This window comes from Prunus mume, linkage group LG3, assembly GCF_029339155.1.
Source record: "Prunus mume cultivar Tortuosa linkage group LG3, ASM2933915v1, whole genome shotgun sequence".
Classification (NCBI taxonomy): domain Eukaryota; kingdom Viridiplantae; phylum Streptophyta; class Magnoliopsida; order Rosales; family Rosaceae; genus Prunus; species Prunus mume.
In genome coordinates, this window is record NC_142700.1 from 19,865,421 (window position 1) to 19,883,308 (window position 17,888).

A 17,888-nucleotide genomic window follows, 5' to 3' on the forward strand; every position below is an offset into this window, starting at 1 on the left:
CCAAGACTCATTCAAAACTATGGATAGAGACATAGTGGATATCAAGGTTATGAGGGGACCATGCGCTAATGCCATATCATTCAATGTACTAAGTAACCCTCAATTCCATGAGATGGTGACATCCATTAACAATGGTCCCAAGGGATATAAGGCTCCTTCATATGAAAAGGTTAGAACTTCATTGTTGGATGCAACAACAAAATAGTGTTGAAATAGAATTAGCCCCAATAAAAGATACATGGTATAGTCATGGAGTGTCCATTGTATCATACGAGTAGACAAATGCGAAGCATAAACCACTGATCAATGTCATTGATGTCAATAGCAAAGGTGTTATGTTCTTGCGTACACATGATATGTTAGGGATTGAAAAGACTGGTAAAGAGATTGCAAGCCTCTTGCTTGAAGCAATTGAAGAAGTGAGACCGTATAATGTTCTCCAAGTAGTAATCGACAATGCAAGTAATTGTGCCGCAGCTAGGAGAGATATTGAAAACGTACACGAGCATATTTTTTGGTCTCTATGTGTCGTTCATACCTTAAATCTCATTTTTAAAAATATTGCACAAAAATTTGAGTGGCTTACAAATTTATAAATCTGAGAAGTCAATTGTCAAATTTTTTTTAAACCACACACATGTTTTGACAATTTTTAAGAGTAAGAGTTGTTAAAAGTAGCTAAAACAAGATTTGCGTTACATTATATCTTGTTAAAGAGTCTAGTTGATTGTAGAGAAGCACTACAAACTACTGTTATTCAAAGAGCATGAAAAGATATGTTAAAAAATTTAGATGAAGGCAAAAAGAATTTAGCTACTCTGGTTCAAAATACCATGCAAGATGATAATTTTTGGGAACATGTTGAGGCAATATTAGATTTCACAAAGCCAATTTATCTGGTGGTAAAATTTGATGATGGTGATGGCTGAAAGATAGGTGAAATTTATGAAAAGATGGATAATATGCTTGGTGAAATAAAAGATATTATGGCATGTGGAATATATGCCGAACATTTTCCTGAGGTTGAAGAAGTTATGGCTATTTTTAATTTTAAGTATTTTCAATTTCCTTTTTGTTTGTTTTGAAGTTTCAACAATAAATTATAATTTTTGTTTCCGCATGCAAATTTTAATTATGAACTTATTTATTTTATTAATAAGTGGTATTTTATTTATTCAATAAGTTATGTATTTTATTTGTTCAATGTATTGAAAGAACCGTGGCTTTCCTTCTTCCTTAGCAATTCTTGAACAGTCTCGTTCTCCAAGACCCTAGGGTCCAAGGAAGTTTTGATCACTCACCCTTGGATCTAATCTAAGGGTTGAGAAAAAACTGATTTAAATATCAATATGTCATTATTGTATTACTTTTATTATACAAAATATTAATTTAACTTAAACAAAAACAAAAACTTTTAAAAAGAATAAATCACTCCAACCGAAAGACACTCTCTCTCAAAAAATCAAGAACATGTTCTTCATCCATTGTCGTTCACAATTACCTTCAACTCCAACGTTGGAGACGAAAATCAAGAACACGTGTCGTTTAAGATTCACTCTAATTCTTATTGGTTATCTATTTTCATCTCTTGATTTTGATTCAAATATTCAATTTTTTCAAAAACAAAAGAAAATTTATTGACCCGAATCCGGAGCCATCAAGCCATCTCTTCACACTTCAATGTGATTGAATTTCAAGGACCCACAACCAAGTCATTTTCCTATTGTTCTCCGTCTTTATGATCAATTTTCTGTTTATAAATGTTAGATTTGAATGATTCATGAACCAAGTTTGAGAAAACTTCAATTTTTTTATAAACACATTTTGGGCTTTTTTTCAATTCATGAACTTGAACTTTGGTTTCTGTAACTATATTGTATTTTCATCTTTAATATTAAAATTTTATTTTAAAAAAAAATTAATAACCAAAATAATATTTTATTGCAATAAAAGTAAAATAAAATATGACATATTGATATTTAAACCAGTTTTTTCTCAACCCTTAGATTTGATCCAAGGGTAGGTAACCACAACTTCCTTGGACCATAGGGTCTAGGAGAACGGGACTAAATTCTTGAAACCAGAAGCAGTACTTTATTATGTTCCCCCTTAGAGCACTTCCACTCATTTTCCATGACAAAGGGTAAGGGCAAGTAAGGGTAATTACTGTTCGCATAAATAGTATATGCCCTATCTGTTATATAATTAAGGAAAAATTGTATAGAGAATTAGAGAGTAGAGGAAGACAATAGAAATTAGCCTCTAAAACTTGTCACATTCATCTTTGATAAGTTTCTATTTGTAGGCTTACAACTATAGGTATTTAACCCACAAATTACAGCTACTAATTACAACAATAAGAGCATATGTTACAAATATGAAAAGGTGGAGATAATGGTTATTATGGTGGTCATCCACATTCCCATATATTTATAACACTCTCCCTTTGATGTCCACCATGCATGGAGTATGCCTCGTTAAAAACCTTGCATGTAAAACCTAATGGGACAAAAATTGGTCGAAGGGAAAAAGAGTGCATAACCGTGTGTAACATAAAATTCTATGCATATAACACTGACACGTGTGCGACATTACCTCGTTAAAACCTTGCCAGGAAAAACTCAGTAGGACAAAAACCTGGACGAAGGAAAAAGAGTACAGTGTGTGAAGATCTTATTGATGGCACGCTCCCCCTAATGCTCACAAAATATCTTCAAGCCATATTGTTGACCGTAGTTGGCATCCGTGAATCAATCTTGTAATATTATTGGATGCTCCCCCTGAAGAATTGCTCCCCTTGATGTCTTTATACTTCTTTGATGATCCAACATAAATGATATTGATCACACATCCATCCTTCACGGAGTGATCTTTGGTAATGCTTGTATAAAACCTGTTGTTTCAGCATCATTAGAGGATCTATGTGTGTCTTCATTCATCTAATCCCTATTGAGGTTGGAGTACTACAAAAATATCTAGGCTATTTTCATAAGCCTTTTACTATATACAATGGCTTGAATAATTTCATATGCTCTCCAATACAAAAAAAAAATAAGTTCATATTTATAATGATAAGAGCATTGAAACTTTATATGGTATAATCAGTCATTCATACATATTCTTGTATGTTTTGAGAACAATTGCATATGTTATTCTTTATAGGCTCTTCAGGAGTCTTTAAACATTTTTCATAATTTTAAACATTTGAATATGTTGCAATGTCTTTGAATTTGAATTAAATCAAGGTACTCACTGAGGCAATTTATTCATTTTAAGATGATTAAGTACTTATACTGAGCTTCAGGCTCTTTCACTTATTCAAGATTTGTGCAATTTATATATTGCATGACACATTATATATTTCTTGGGATTTGTTCCTTTGTATTTTTCAAGAAATCACTTCTAGCAATATGTTTGAAACACTTCATAATCTTTATAGATTTTTCATCTCAAATTCCTTTATTAAATAAGGGGAGTTTTTCTAAACTCTTCAAGAGTTCCAACAAAATTCTTCATATATATACTGTAATGATGGTAAACCCATTTCCAAATTTTGGATTATTTATATATCCCTTTTATAAGAGATATTCATTAGGACAATTATACCATATCCTTCTAAAATACTTTAATCCACACAAGGATCATTACAAGCCATCATATTTTAAATAATTTGCTTCATGCATTTTAAATCCTTCAGGGATTTTCATGTATATGAATTCTCCATAAATATGCACAACATAGTTGCATATAATCCCATGTCTTTACATGGAAACATTGTGCTATATCAAGTAATTTTATTGAACTTCATCACAAACACCAATTTGTAACATATACATTTTCATATCCTTTTGGTGTTTGAACTATAGGTTCATTCATTCCACCTTTTCAAGAAATTTTCAATTTTACTGGACTACCTCTTCCAGTTGGTCAATCTTTATTTACATTTGTCAACAATTATAACAAGTGGTGCAATATTATCATGTATAGCCCTTGATAACTTTAGTATGTACTATAAACCAATATATCATCAATTTGTGATCCCACCATTTTCATGTGCATGCGCATGCATATTTCATACGCATCTCATTGCTTTCAGTTCTTTATGGTATACCAATATCTCTTCAGGAGCTTTTATTGTCTCTTATATATGGACAATCATCTCTTATAAGATGAACTATTTATATAATGTAGATCACAACCTTCTTTAGACCGTTATTTTGATTAGGGCTTGCATTTTTGCAATTAACCTCCACTTATGCATAGTTAAGTCTTTTGAACCTATAGATCTATCAGGCATGCAACAGATTAGTTGTTAGTAAATATGCTTCTGGCATTTGACTTACAATTTTTTAGGTTGCATATATCATCTATACCAATTTGTTGATAAGACAATAATAAATGTATTCCATAATCATTCACGTCATTCTTTTGTTCAGGAACAACCAATTCTCCCCCTAAGGACGAGAATTTTGACTCATCAAAAGGATACCAAGTGTGTCATAAATATTGTCTTTCAAGTTGCTTAATGCATTCAGCGTGCATCATATTAATATTGACATGTTAATGGGTTGTCCTTCTGGGCCTTTAATCTATGCAGTGTATTATCAATGTATTCAACTTGTAATCTTCAGGATTTGCATTGTATTTAATCATTCAGAAATATATATGTATCAGGATGATTCAAGCCTTTCCTCTAGAATGGTCTTTTGTATATAATCCAAGTCATTTTTCTCAAACGATATTCTATATATAATGCAAGTCGTTCTTCTGGAACACTCTTTTGTACATAAAACATGTCATTCTTATGGAACAATTTATTGCATGCCATTCTTCCGGAATGGTCTTATCTTCTCATCTTATCTTCTCCAGCAGCACAGGCAAGGGGCGGGCTAGAGGAAGGGGTGAGGCCCAAAATCGGATTCCAGCAAGGTGGCCTGGGTAGAGGTAGGGGCCAAGACACTGGGCTGGCCCGAGGTGGATTTTAGCCCGAGGGCTAGGTGATGTCATCGTTAAAAAAAATTGCACCTGCGCTATACAGAAGCCCCCAACGGCTACTAGACATATGGCATCCTCTCAGCTCTCTGATCACTTTTTGTCCTCCAATCCAACAGAGCCAATTTTTGTGCAACAAAAAAATGAAAAAAAAAATTCTAAATTTTTTTTTAAAATACCCAAAACTAATGATTTTTTTTCTTCTATAAATACCTACTAATATTCTTCACTTTTAACACAAATCCTCATACATTTTCTTCTCCTTCAACTATTATTCACTTTCTACTCAGTATTTTTTTCACTTTCAAGTTTTATTTTTCTCCATCATATTATGGCTTCTTCTATTGAAACCGGAGGGGCATGGTGGAGCATCATGAAAGATGTTGTTGTTGTGTGAGTGTTGGGTCCAAATTAGTCATTGTCTCCTCTTGGGCAATGAGATGAAATTCTGTCATATGTGGAAAAAAATTCATACCAAATTTTGTGACAGATCGGGTTCAACCCGTACAGAAATGACATTATCTAGTAGGTGGAAAATTCTCAATAAAGAGTTGGGGAAACGGAGAGATGCATTGGCGAAAGCAATGGACAACCATAGAAGTGGGGAAAATCTTAGCAATGAGGTAAATTATTTGTAATTTTCGTTTTCTTAATTTTAATGTCCTATTAATTTTTATTTAAATGTTTCTTGCAATTTCTATATTTTGTTAATATTTCTTGTATTTTCAATATTTATTTAAATGTTTCTTGATGTTTGGGCCTAAGAATTCCACACGCCAGCCCATTTTGACGAAAAGGCCCATAAATAGAAAAACAGAAGAATGGGCCTTGACTCCAAAAAGTAGTCCAATCGACATTAGAAGCCCATGTTTTTGCAAAAGTGGCAAAGGTTTAAAAAACACAAAATAACCAATAAAATTGCCAATTAAAATGGTAATTCATCACCAAGCAGATCAAAAACCTCTAAAGAAATTGGATTGAACCCAGCTTCTAAAAAATTCTCTTCACTTGATCTCAAAAGCGAGTCAGCAGATTGTTTTAAAATGTTTTCCCAAAAGAGCCCCACGTGACTTCCTAACTTTGAAAAAGTTAAAATTTTCAACTATCACAGAGGAGTTGATAGGGAGTTAATGAAAGCAAGTCTTACAAGAAGACTTCTCCATTTTTTGCGGCCAAAGAAAGAAGATCAAATTTCCTTTTTATATACAGAGATACTCTGCACCAAAGCAGGTAACCTTTCCAAAAGATAAGCAGACTACGTTCTCAAATAGATAAGTATGGAGCAAGAGAATTGTTCAACAGGAAAAGCAAACTGACCATCAAGGTAGATTGTGCCTTTCCTTCTTTGCAAGGAACAAACAGAGAGCAAAATGAGTTGATTTTCTTTTTGGGGAAAAGCAAGGAAAAGACCACTATGGGAACTGACTGTTAATGGCTTTTTCTCTACCAGAATAGATAACTTCCCCTTTTGTGGCATCAAAAAAGAAAGATCTTTTGAAAAGATTTGCTGCCCATTATTCAAAGATTAAAAAACCACACTCCAACATTTCCTATAAAATAAAAGAGAGGGTGAACAGATAAAAGACAACCAAAAAATCAATCAAGACAAAAACTCTCAAAGTCATAACTGACAAACTCAAAAAGATCAACTAATCTCAAAAGCTTTCAGACCCTAAAGCAACCAAAAGCTCTTTCATCCACAAGAAACAAATCAACTAGAATTCAAATCCCTGGTTTCAGTTCATTCAGAGAAATAGTTTTACAAACGAGATTTCTCTCGTTACAAATTTGGTTCAACATAAGCCAAGTCAACCAGAGTCCGGTTTTTTTATAAATATGAAAACCTCAACAAATTTATAGAAAGCCTTGGTTAAGCAGAACAGGCACCATAGTGCAGCTCCAGCTCAGTAACCATCAATCCACCACTTATGTCCTCTTCATACTAGAGAGACCTCACCGCCTGCTCAGAAGCCTTCCATGGCTCAAATAAATTGAAGCTCTGTAAAACTCAAACGTTGGTATCGATTTCCAGCTGAAACTCATCAGTTGACGATTCAATCCAGCATAGACAAACCCAATCCGCCCAGTTCAGGGGCAACTACCCAGTAAAATCAAGTCCAACATTCTGTCGCTTCCGAGTTGCCATTCCGCTTTTGAGTCATGTAACAGGTAGTTCGCCTAAAACAGTTTGTCTACTTTTTATCTATTCTGGCCAGAACAAACAATTTTGTACGGTGAAAAATTGCGAAGTCCTCACCAGTTTGAGGCAAAGAAAAGAACTTACTTAAGAGATATTCCTCACCCAAATTCACAATTGCTTGTTTAAAAGTCAGCAAATTGGGGCGCAAATTATTTATTTTTTAGAAGTCTCATCGGGTTTTGAACTGCTAACAGTGGCATGCTCACGCACAAAAGAAAGTTGACTTGTTGACCACTAATAGTTGTCAAGCCAATGAAGAACTTTACCTTGCCATCACAAGATTAAAATCAAAATGGGTGAACACTTGCAATTTCTATATTTTGTTAATATTTCTTGCATTTCCAATAAATTGTTAAAATTTCTTACATTTCCATTATTTTGTTTATATTTGTTGCATTGCCAATATTTTTTTAAGTTTCTTGCACTTCCAATATTTTTTTTATATAGATTATGCAAGCACAAATGTGGTATGGTGCTACTGGGCAAAGCAAAAAAACTTTCAACCATACCCAGTGTTGGGAGGTGGTGAAGAATTGTAAGAGATTCCATATTATTCCAACGGGTCCGACGATGGTGTTGAACAAGACACCACTCCATGATTCACGGGAATCGGATTCGCCTATGGATTCCCCGATGAGTCAGACTCACCCATCCAAAGGAAGCCGAGGCCTATTGGGAGGAAGGCTGTGAAGGCGAAGAGAGGGAATAATTCTACCAATAATACATCTAAATTTTTGGAGGAAATTGCAAGACAAAATGCCATGAGAATTGAAATAGACATGAAAACCCAAGAAGACGAGAGGGAAATTCAACTAGAATATGCAAAAGAAAGGGAGTATGTACGCCAAGAAAACATTGAGATGAAGGATCGGGAAACCATGGCCATGGATACAACCCATATGTCCCCTGAAACAAAACAATTTTGGAAGCTAGAACAAAAGGATGTTATGAGACGAAGACTTTTTCGTGACGATGGACCTAGCAACACGAATTGGTTAAATGATCAAAACCATTAAGTTAGTTTGCTTACCTTTCATTTCATTGTATTTTAATGTTTTGTTTTAAAAATTAGTTGTAATTCATGTATTTTATTTTATTAGTTGTATTGATTTTCTTTGAGTGAATAAAGAAAGCATTCAATAAAATACCTTTTTATTCAAAACATTCCAAACATAAAAATAAAAAATAAAAAATAAAAAAATCACAACCAAAGCATAAAAAATAAACAAACCACAACCAAAGCATAAAAAATAAACAAACCACAACCAAAGCATTAAAAAAAAACAAAGCATAACTAAAAATAAAACATAAACATAATAAATTTAAAAACAAACATCTTCACTTCACTTTATTCGCCGTCATTGCCTTTCATTACCCATAAATGCTTCATCAAGTCAACTTGACGTCGTTCGTGAATATAAGACGATTGCATCTCCGTGTATCGATCAATCATACGGGTCATGAAACGACCATCCCTAACCAACGGTTTATGCTGCACTAGTTCTCCATTTAGCCCCATGGGTTTTTCATAAATTCTTGTCAAGGTCGTGTTCGTGGGATCCAGTTCGTACATGTTTGCAGCATCGTAATTATATTCATCCTCCACAATCATGTTGTGGAGGATGATGCATGTCATCATTATGCTCCTCAGCACCTCCTCATCAAACAGACGCGTCGCGCCCCTAATAATAGCCCATTGGGCTTGGAGGATACCAAAACACCCCTCCACATCTTTTCTGTAACCCTCTTGATAGGCAGGCAATAATTTTTGCTTCTGGGATCGAGGATGCGGAATTGATTTCACAAATGTGGTCCACCTCAGGTAGATGCTATCAGCTAGATAATATCAATTCTGGTAATATCAAGTCTGGTGGACGGTATTGTTGATTTCATAGGTGATATTCGGGGTTTCACCTCTCAAAACATCGTTGAACACTAGGGATTGACCCAGGACGTTCAAGTCGTTTTAAGATCCGGCAACTCCGAAGAAGGCGTGCCAAACCCATGTATCAAATCCAATAATGGCTTCAACAATGATACTTTTTTGCCCTTTCCTATTTCCATAATCTCCTTGTCAAACAGTTGGGCAATTCTTCCATTGCCAGTGCATGCAGTCGATGTTACCAATCATTCCTGGAAATCCTCGAGATTCAGCTTTTTGTAGAAGCTATTGCAGGTCCCTAGGCGTAGGTCTGCGCAGGAGTCCCTAATGTACAGAGTTTCGATTGCATCACACAATCTCACCAAGCTCTCCAAAGCACGGGACTTTCCCATCCGGGCAATCTCATCCACCTGCTCAGTAGATGACCCATACGCCAACATTCGTATAACAACTGTGAACTTTTGCTCAGGAAGAAGTCCCAAATTTCCATCAGTATTTTTCTTTTGAACAAAGTATCATCATAATTGCAAATATCATGCATGACTTTATTGAACAAATGGGGTTGCATTCTATATCACGCTCGAAAATTCTACATTAGAGTACAAAGAAGTTGGGATAAAATAATCTTCCAAAAGATTCTTACCCCAAGAATGTATATGTCTGTCCACATTCAGGCCATAGCCTTCTTGTGAACTACGGCGCCTCTGGTTTTCTTCATCAAGCGAAGCCACTTCTATGACAATTTGCTGATCTAGTTCTCTCTACCCCTTTTGCCTGCAGCTCGTCTACGCCTTCTTTCTCTAGTTTCTCATTCTTGCCTCTCCAAGACCTCGTTCATGTCTGCCATTGAGAATGAAGTATGAATTCTAAAATATGGGAAATAAAAATATAGAGAAGATCTGGTGTGAGAGGTATGAGCTGAGCCTCTAGTTTTATAGAAAAATTTAGGCCGATAAAGATGACATGTGGCGCAATTTTAGAGGGTGGAAATCTTATTTGAAATTTATCTGAATTTTGAATTTTGAAATTTATCTGAATTTTGAAACTGAAAATCTTATTCGAAAATTTTATCCGAATATGAGATATGAATAGTATTGACACGTAGGAACCCAAAAATCTTATTTGAAAATATTATCCAAATAACAACAAAATGAATAGTATTTGCCATTTGTCATGGCAACTGGTGGAAACACACATTGCTTTTTGCAAGGGCAGAACTATTCACATGAATAGTAGCTGCCCTAGCCCAAAATGTTGAATTTTGGATATATATATATATATATATATTAACATATATTTGGAACTTCAGGTTCAAATACATATATCAAATTTAAAACGGATATTTAGTTTTGAACTTCAAGTCAAAGGTAATAAAATAAAACGATAATAATAATAATAAATTAGAAAACATGAAATCCAAATAATGTCAAAAGTTCAAGTTCTTAACATGATGTATATTTTTCAGCCCAAAATCATAATACATATGCACTTGTTGAAATATCAATTTGGAGGTTGACTCAATTAGAACTTTAGGTTCTAGAATTTCCCTTTTTTAATTTAATGCACATGCGGCCGAAACTTACAGTTTAGATTAGACATAATTAGAACTTCGGGTTCTAAGATTTTTGAACTTCATGTCATATTAGGAACTTCAGGTCCTTATTATAAATTATTGAAATGAAAACAAATAACTAAATATAACAAGAAAAATAAAATAATAATTAAAATACTATAATAAAATAAATTGTTAGAACTTCTGGTTCCAATTAAAGAAAATCAAAGAACTCCAAGTCTTGATTTGGTTTCTAAGAATTGCAGAACTCCAATTCCTTGTATAGATATTATATGAATTGAGAACTAAGAGACTTCAGGTCTTTATTTAATTATATAAGAATAATTTAGGGATTTCGGGTCCTTGTATAATATAAAAATAAAAATAAAACCAAAGAAAAGAACTAAGTAAAAATTAAATACAACAAAAATTAAAATATTGCAATAAAATAAATTGTTGAAACTTCTGGTTCCAATGAAAAATGAATCAAAGAGCTTTAGCTCTTTATTTGCCCTTTAAGAATTTGGGAATTTCAAGAGCATATGTTACAAATATGAAAAGGTGGAGATAATGGTTATTATTAGGGCTGGGCACGGTTTGGGTTGGTTCGGTTTTGGGCTCAATTCGAAACCGAACCAAAGACTTCGGTTTTGGCTATTTTGAAAACCGAAACCAAACTATAATTGATGAAAACCGACCACTTCGGTTAACCGGACTTGGTGGTTTGGTTTGGTTCGGTTTCGGTTTTTTGGCTTTCAGAGAGAGAGAGAGAGAGAGAGAGAGAGAGAGAGAGAGAGAGGAAATAAAAGCAATGGAGAGGAGAAGAAGAAAAAAAAAAGAGGGAGAGATGGAGAAGAAGAAGAAGAAGAAGAAGAGGAGAAAAAGAAAGGAGAGAGAAGAAGAAGAATGAAAAAAGAAGAGGGAGACGGGGAGAGGGCGTGAAGACATATATAAGAAGAATGAGAAAATTAAAATAGAGAGAGAGGGTTTGATGAAGACAAGACAAATGAATAAATTGAGAGAGAAGAAAAAGAAAATATTGAAACTATGTATTATATATATATATTTCTGAAATAATATTATATATGATATTTTTTAATATCTTCGGTTTGGTTTGGTTAAACCGTGAGTTTGAATATTGCAAACCGTAAACTGAACCATATATTTTGATTTGGTTTGGGTTCAAACCGATGACCAAAAAAAATGAAAATAAAACCGAACCAAACCAAACCAAACCGATCGGTTTGGTTTGGACGGGTTGGCCTGGTTTCAAGTCCAAATGCCCAGCCCTAGTTATTATGGTGGTCATCGACATTTCCAATATATTTATAACATGATCAATTTTTTTGTGCTTTTCTACTCATTGCTGTGGCAACTCAAGAACAATTACTATTCACATGAGATTATATGTATGAGATTAATAAATAAAAATTTGCTACGTATGTATTTTTAAAAAATTCTGAATTTTTTGGTAATGTTTAAGAAATTGTTTTGATTTTTTAAATTTTTTTCTTTGTCGTCACGCTTTGCATAACAAGCTATCTTGTCACTCTTGCTCGGGTTGATGTCGTACTGAGCTGATTTTAGGAGACCAGGGCCTTTTGCCTGGGCTGGGCTCTTGGAATTCATTAGTCCAAAAAAATCCTCTCTGAACCCAATATCTTCCTTCCCTTTAAATATTAATATATCTTCCTTCCCCTTAATCTAAGGGTTGAGAAAAAAACTGATTTAAATATCAATATGTCATTATTTTATTACTTTTACTATACAAAATATTAATTTAACTTAAACAAAAACAAAAACTTTTAAAAAGAATAAATCATTCCAACCAAAAGATGCTCTCTCTCAAAAAACCAAGAACATGTTCTTCATCCATTGTCGTTCACAACTACCTTCAACTCCGGCGTTGGAGGCGAAAATCAAGAACACGTGTCGTTTAAGATTCACTCTAATTCTTATTGGTTATCTATTTTCATCTCTTGATTTTGATTCAAATATTCAATTTTTTCAAATCAAGCCATCCCTTCACACTTCAACATAATTGAATTTCAAGGACCCACAACCAAGTCATTTTCCTAATGTTCTCTGCCCTTGTGATCAATTTTCTATTTATAAATGTTAGATTTGAATTATTCATGAACCAAGTTTGAGAAAACTTCAATTTTTTTATAAACACATTTTGGGCTTTTTTTTTCAGTTCATGAACGCAAACTTTGGTTTTTGCAACTATATTGTATTTTCATCTCTAATATTAAACTTTTAAAAAAAAGGTTTTAATAAACAAAATAGTATTTTACTGCAATAAAAGTAAAATAAAATATGACATATTGATATTTAAACTAGTTTTTTCTCAACCCTTAGATTAGATCCAAGGGTAGATAACCACAACTTCCTTGGACCATGGGGTCTAGGAGAACTAAATTCTTGAAACCAGAAGTAGTACTTTTATTATATTGACACAGCCACCCACCCAACCTCTAGTATGTTCCCCACTTCCACTCATTTTCCATGGCAAAGGGCAAAGGCAATGGTAAGTAAGGGAAGTTACTGTTCACATAAATAGTATATGCCCTATCAATTTGTTTTTGTGCTCTTCTACTTATTGCTATGGCAACTCAAGAACAATTACTATTCACATGAGATTAATGAATAAAAATTTGCTAGGTATGTATTTTAAAAAAAAATTTGAATTTTTTTGTAATGTTTAAGAAATTGTTTCGATTTTTTAAAAAAAAATTCTTTGCTGACGTTAGCGCCTTCAGACAACAGCTCGGGCTATCTTGCCTTGGGCCTTGCCAGCTCTTGCTCGGGCTGGATGTAAGCCCTGGAGCTGATTTTGGGAGACCAGGGCCTTTTGCCTGGGCTGGGCTCTTGGAATCCATTCGTCCAAAAAATTCCTCTCCGAACCCAATATCTTCCTTTCCCTTATACTCTCCCTCATATGCCCTAGATTGCTCATCTGCTGTCGGCGGTCAGGTACTGTTCTGTAGCAGCGACGTCGTCTATCAGGTAATGTTCTCACCTCTGGAACTGAGTCGTTAAATCTTTCGTTCCAGGTCGATACCGTACCGCAATTGGGTACGCTCGATCCAGATCGAAATTCGTAGGGGGTGAGCGAATTAGGCAACTATGAGGTGCACTGACTGAGATACGAAGCAAACTGGGGTTCATTATGTTTCTGTTAGATAGTTCTTAACACTTGCTTAGTTTGTATTATGTTATTTATGTGATTATGGTTTTATAGATTCTTGCCGAGGCTTCCCCGTGAATTTTGACAACAAACCGAGAGCGACAAACTCTCTGCAACCATGGTTCGTTCTCCATCTCTCTCCGTCTGTTTTAATTTTTCTCTAGCTTTCATATTGTTCAGGACATGATTTCATATGGTATATTATTGTTGTTTGTGAAATACAGCCGCAGGGAGATTACATAGAGCTTCACAGGAAGCGGTATGGGTACCGACCAGACCACTTCGAGCGAAAGCGCAAGAAGGAGGCTCGTTTGGTCCACAAGCGTTCAGAGACTGCCCAGAAGGTCATCAATTCTCTCCTTTTCTTCTATTTTCCTTAAAAGTTAAAAATCATAGGGAAATTTGTGCTTATTCTGTTTCTTTCGAATGTTTGTCATGGAACAGGCTCTGGGTATCAAGGGTAAGATGTTTGCTAAGAAACGCTATGCAGAAAAGGCTCTCATGAAGAAAACGTGAGTTCTATTATGCGGATCTCATTCCAGTTTATCATTGTGTTCTGTTGATTATTCTCTGAAAAACTACTCATTAACTCTTTAAGTTTCTTAGAAATGATATCTTCTTACTTAGTAGCTTTTCATGTAGTCAACCATATTCCCTTAGATTGTTAAGATAAATCTCTAAGAACTTACAATTGCATTAAATTGATGCTTTTAACTTTTATTTTTCATATTGCACTGGTGGCATGATTATTAATTTGGTGTGACATATACACCTTGACATAGCTACATTCATATTTACAACTGTATGCTCTACGTATACACCTAGACATAGCTACGTTCATATTTACAGCTGTATGACTACGTAAGTTTATTTGCTTCTTTTTATTGTTTCTAAATGTCTATCATAGGTAGTTTGCCTGTATGTCAATACCTCGGTGTATTAGATTTGTGTGCATGCAACTGGTGAATTATATTTATGTAAAATAAAAGTATTGTTTGTGAATGTCGACAGGTTGGCTATGCATGAGGAGTCATCAACGAGGCGCAAGGTGGATGATGATGTTCACGAAGGAGCTGTTCCAGCATATCTTCTGGATCGTGACAACACAACACGTGCAAAAGTAATATGTGCTAGCTAGTATTGATTTTATGGAAATATATTTCATCATGTTTTTTATCTAACATTATGCTGGAAACAGATTCTCAACAACACCATCAAGCAAAAAAGGAAGGAGAAAGCTGGGAAATGGGAAGTCCCTCTACCCAAGGTAAGAACATCTGCCACATTCTTCCTTTAGCCTCTTTACTTTTCTGTGTGAATGAATTTTCGGTACAGTGCAATAGCATTTCTCTTTTGTTAATCTTGATATAATTTTCTGACTGAGTTATATCTTCTCCAGGTAAGGCCTGTGGCTGAAGATGAGATGTTTAAAATTCTTAGATCTGGAAAACGCAAGAGTAAGTATTCTTTAACTTTTCCTCACTATTCCCATACCAACCACCAGAGTCTTGGCTGGTTTTTCCCCTAAATTTATGATTATTAATTAGGCTTATGAGAGTTAGATTTCCCTCATAACGAGATGAAGTTATTCATTATCTTGATTTTTTCATGGTAAGCTTGTATAAATAATATTTAGGATATGTGAAAACTGATGCCAGTATTTTCATTAAATTTGTTGTTTTGGTTCCTGGCAGCTTATATACTTGGTTCTGTTTTGTAGCCAAGCAATGGAAGAGGATGGTCACAAAAGCCACATTTGTAGGACCTGGTTTCACGAGGAAACCTCCAAAGTACGAGAGGTTTATCCGGCCCAGTGGATTGCGATTCACCAAAGCTCATGTGACACACCCTGAACTCAAGTGCACTTTTAACCTTGAGATCATTGGTGTGAAGAAGAATCCTAATGGTCAAATGTATACCTCTCTCGGTGTCTTGACCAAGGGAACCATCATTGAGGTACCTCATTTGTTATGTGATGGTTTATTGCATGTATAAAGCCAATCCACGGTGTATTTCATTATTTACTCATCTATTCTGTGGATATCAGGTGAATGTAAGTGAACTTGGTCTAGTCACACCTGCAGGGAAAGTTGTATGGGGTGAGTTCAACCTTTATGTAGCGTTTTGCTATCATGCACACTTTTAAACGTGGATTCTTTAGATTCTGACTTGTGTTGGAGAATTTAACTTTTGCTTTGTGATCGATGCAGGGAAATATGCTCAGGTGACAAATAATCCAGAGAACGACGGATGTGTAAATGCAGTCCTGCTCGTTTAAGAGGGCCACTCGATGAGCATCACTGAATTGTGGAGTGGACTTCTGGCGTTGCATCTGGTATCCATGTCGCATCATGCACCGCCAGCCAATATGTCCTCACCCCTAATGTTTTTGACACAAATATATATGGTTTTAAACTGAGAGATCGAATGTTTATGCCACACAATTTTGTCTCTAGAACCTGAATGCTGAGTGCATGTTGTGGCTAATTCAGAATAACTCTTTGTTCAAATTTATTACCAGATCAGTGTCATTATGAAAATTTTCCAGCGGACGTTTGTCTAAATTGTATTGTGTGGTTCAACAAACTAAAAAAAGCAGGGATTGCAAACGTTTTCCATTTAGATAACACAATTTAAGCTGATTAATGTATTTTTTTTTTTTTTATGGACTGCAACCTTTTTTCTTTTTTTTTTTGTCTGAATAATACTACATTAAAAGCCAGAAAAGGCTCCAGCAGCACCAAACAGGAAGTTGCAAGAAGCATACAAGGACAGGGGAGAACCCCAGAGCAATACAAACAAATCACAGGGAGGCCAAAGATACCTCCCAGGAGATAGAAACTGGAAATACAACAAGTAAACATATCTAATAACCAAAACTAATTACTAGGGGGGCGCGGCAAACCGTCCTTAGCCAATGCCCGAACCATAGAGGGAGGAGGCTATGAGGCCCAACGCAAAGTTCGCACCCTCATATTTGATAGAGCTGCAGCAGCATGCGCAGCTTGATTTGCTTGGCGAGATACCCATTCCCATTTGACCGAGGTGAACCATGAAGAGAGTCTCCTGATCTCCAAGATAATAGGGATGATTCTCCAATTGCCGCGCAGATTTTCGTTCCTCATACAAGAGACAACATCCATTGAATCACTTTCAAGAATGATTTTCTGACAATTTTTCTCTTTTGCTAGAATTAGCCCTTCCAAAACAGCTTCTGCTTCCACTTCTACTGCAGAGTTCCGGAGAGTAGCCTTACTCATACCAGCCAACAATTTGCCCCTAGAATCACGCAAGCAGCAACCCACACCACCCTGCAGAGAGTCCTTTTTCCAAGCTCCATCCACATTAACCTTAATATAAGGATGTGGGGGAACCCTCCAGAGAGCATGGAGGGGAGAAAAAGAGGGAGTAGAACTAGTAGTAACACTCGAGGAAGGACACAATTCTCCCCATAAAGAAATAACTTTTCTAATAACAGAGTAAGGGCTTGGGGAACGACCATCAAAAATCGTAGAACATCTTTCATTCCAAATCTCCCAACACGTGATGCCCACCAAAACAAGAATCTCCTTATTCCTTTCTTCAAAAAGAGCCAAAGAAGTAGTAACTCCCAATAGCCATCTGTCAAGGGAAGTTACGCTTTGAACATTCACACAGTAGTTTAAGGGGATACCAAACCAAACACAAGCAGTCCAAAGGCACAAGAGAATAGCATGTTCGGGTGACTCATCACAAGAATGGCATAAAGTACAAACTGGAGTAGTCCTAGCTCTGCGTTGAAACAGGTTTTTTAGAGTGGGCAGGGAATTGGTCAAAGCCCTCCAAAAGAAAAGTTTGATCTTTGGTAAAACTTTCATACTCCATATTGACTTTCATAACTTTTTATCTACTTGGTGGGAGTGATGCTCCGGCACACTACACACAGCCACCAAATTTTCCATAGCCCAATGGTAACCACTGCGAACAGAAAAGAATCCATCTTTATTCCAAGGCCAAATCAGAGTATCCTCACGAGTGAGATTACAGAGAGGAATAGCACGGATTAAATTTGCCACATCGGGCTCAATAACAT

General features: G+C 35.4%; 1 protein-coding gene across 2 annotated transcripts; it reads left to right on the top strand.

Moving 5' to 3' along the window:
* Positions 1–13,496: 13,496 nt before the first annotated feature.
* On the top strand, positions 13,497–16,481 carry LOC103342729 (uncharacterized). 2 transcript variants are annotated; one of them, XM_008246369.3, is made up of 10 exons: positions 13,497–13,635; positions 13,871–13,937; positions 14,041–14,160; positions 14,261–14,328; positions 14,828–14,936; positions 15,015–15,083; positions 15,216–15,273; positions 15,537–15,772; positions 15,864–15,915; positions 16,027–16,481. In XM_008246369.3, exons 2-10 carry the CDS (start codon positions 13,935–13,937, stop codon positions 16,092–16,094), a joined length of 783 nt encoding a protein of 260 aa, XP_008244591.1. In that variant the 5' UTR covers positions 13,497–13,635; positions 13,871–13,934; the 3' UTR covers positions 16,095–16,481. The 2 variants fall into 2 exon arrangements, with proteins under 2 accessions (XP_008244591.1, XP_008244592.1); XM_008246370.3 differs by lacking the exon at positions 13,497–13,635 and adding an exon at positions 13,711–13,760.
* The last annotated feature ends 1,407 nt before the right edge of the window (positions 16,482–17,888 follow it).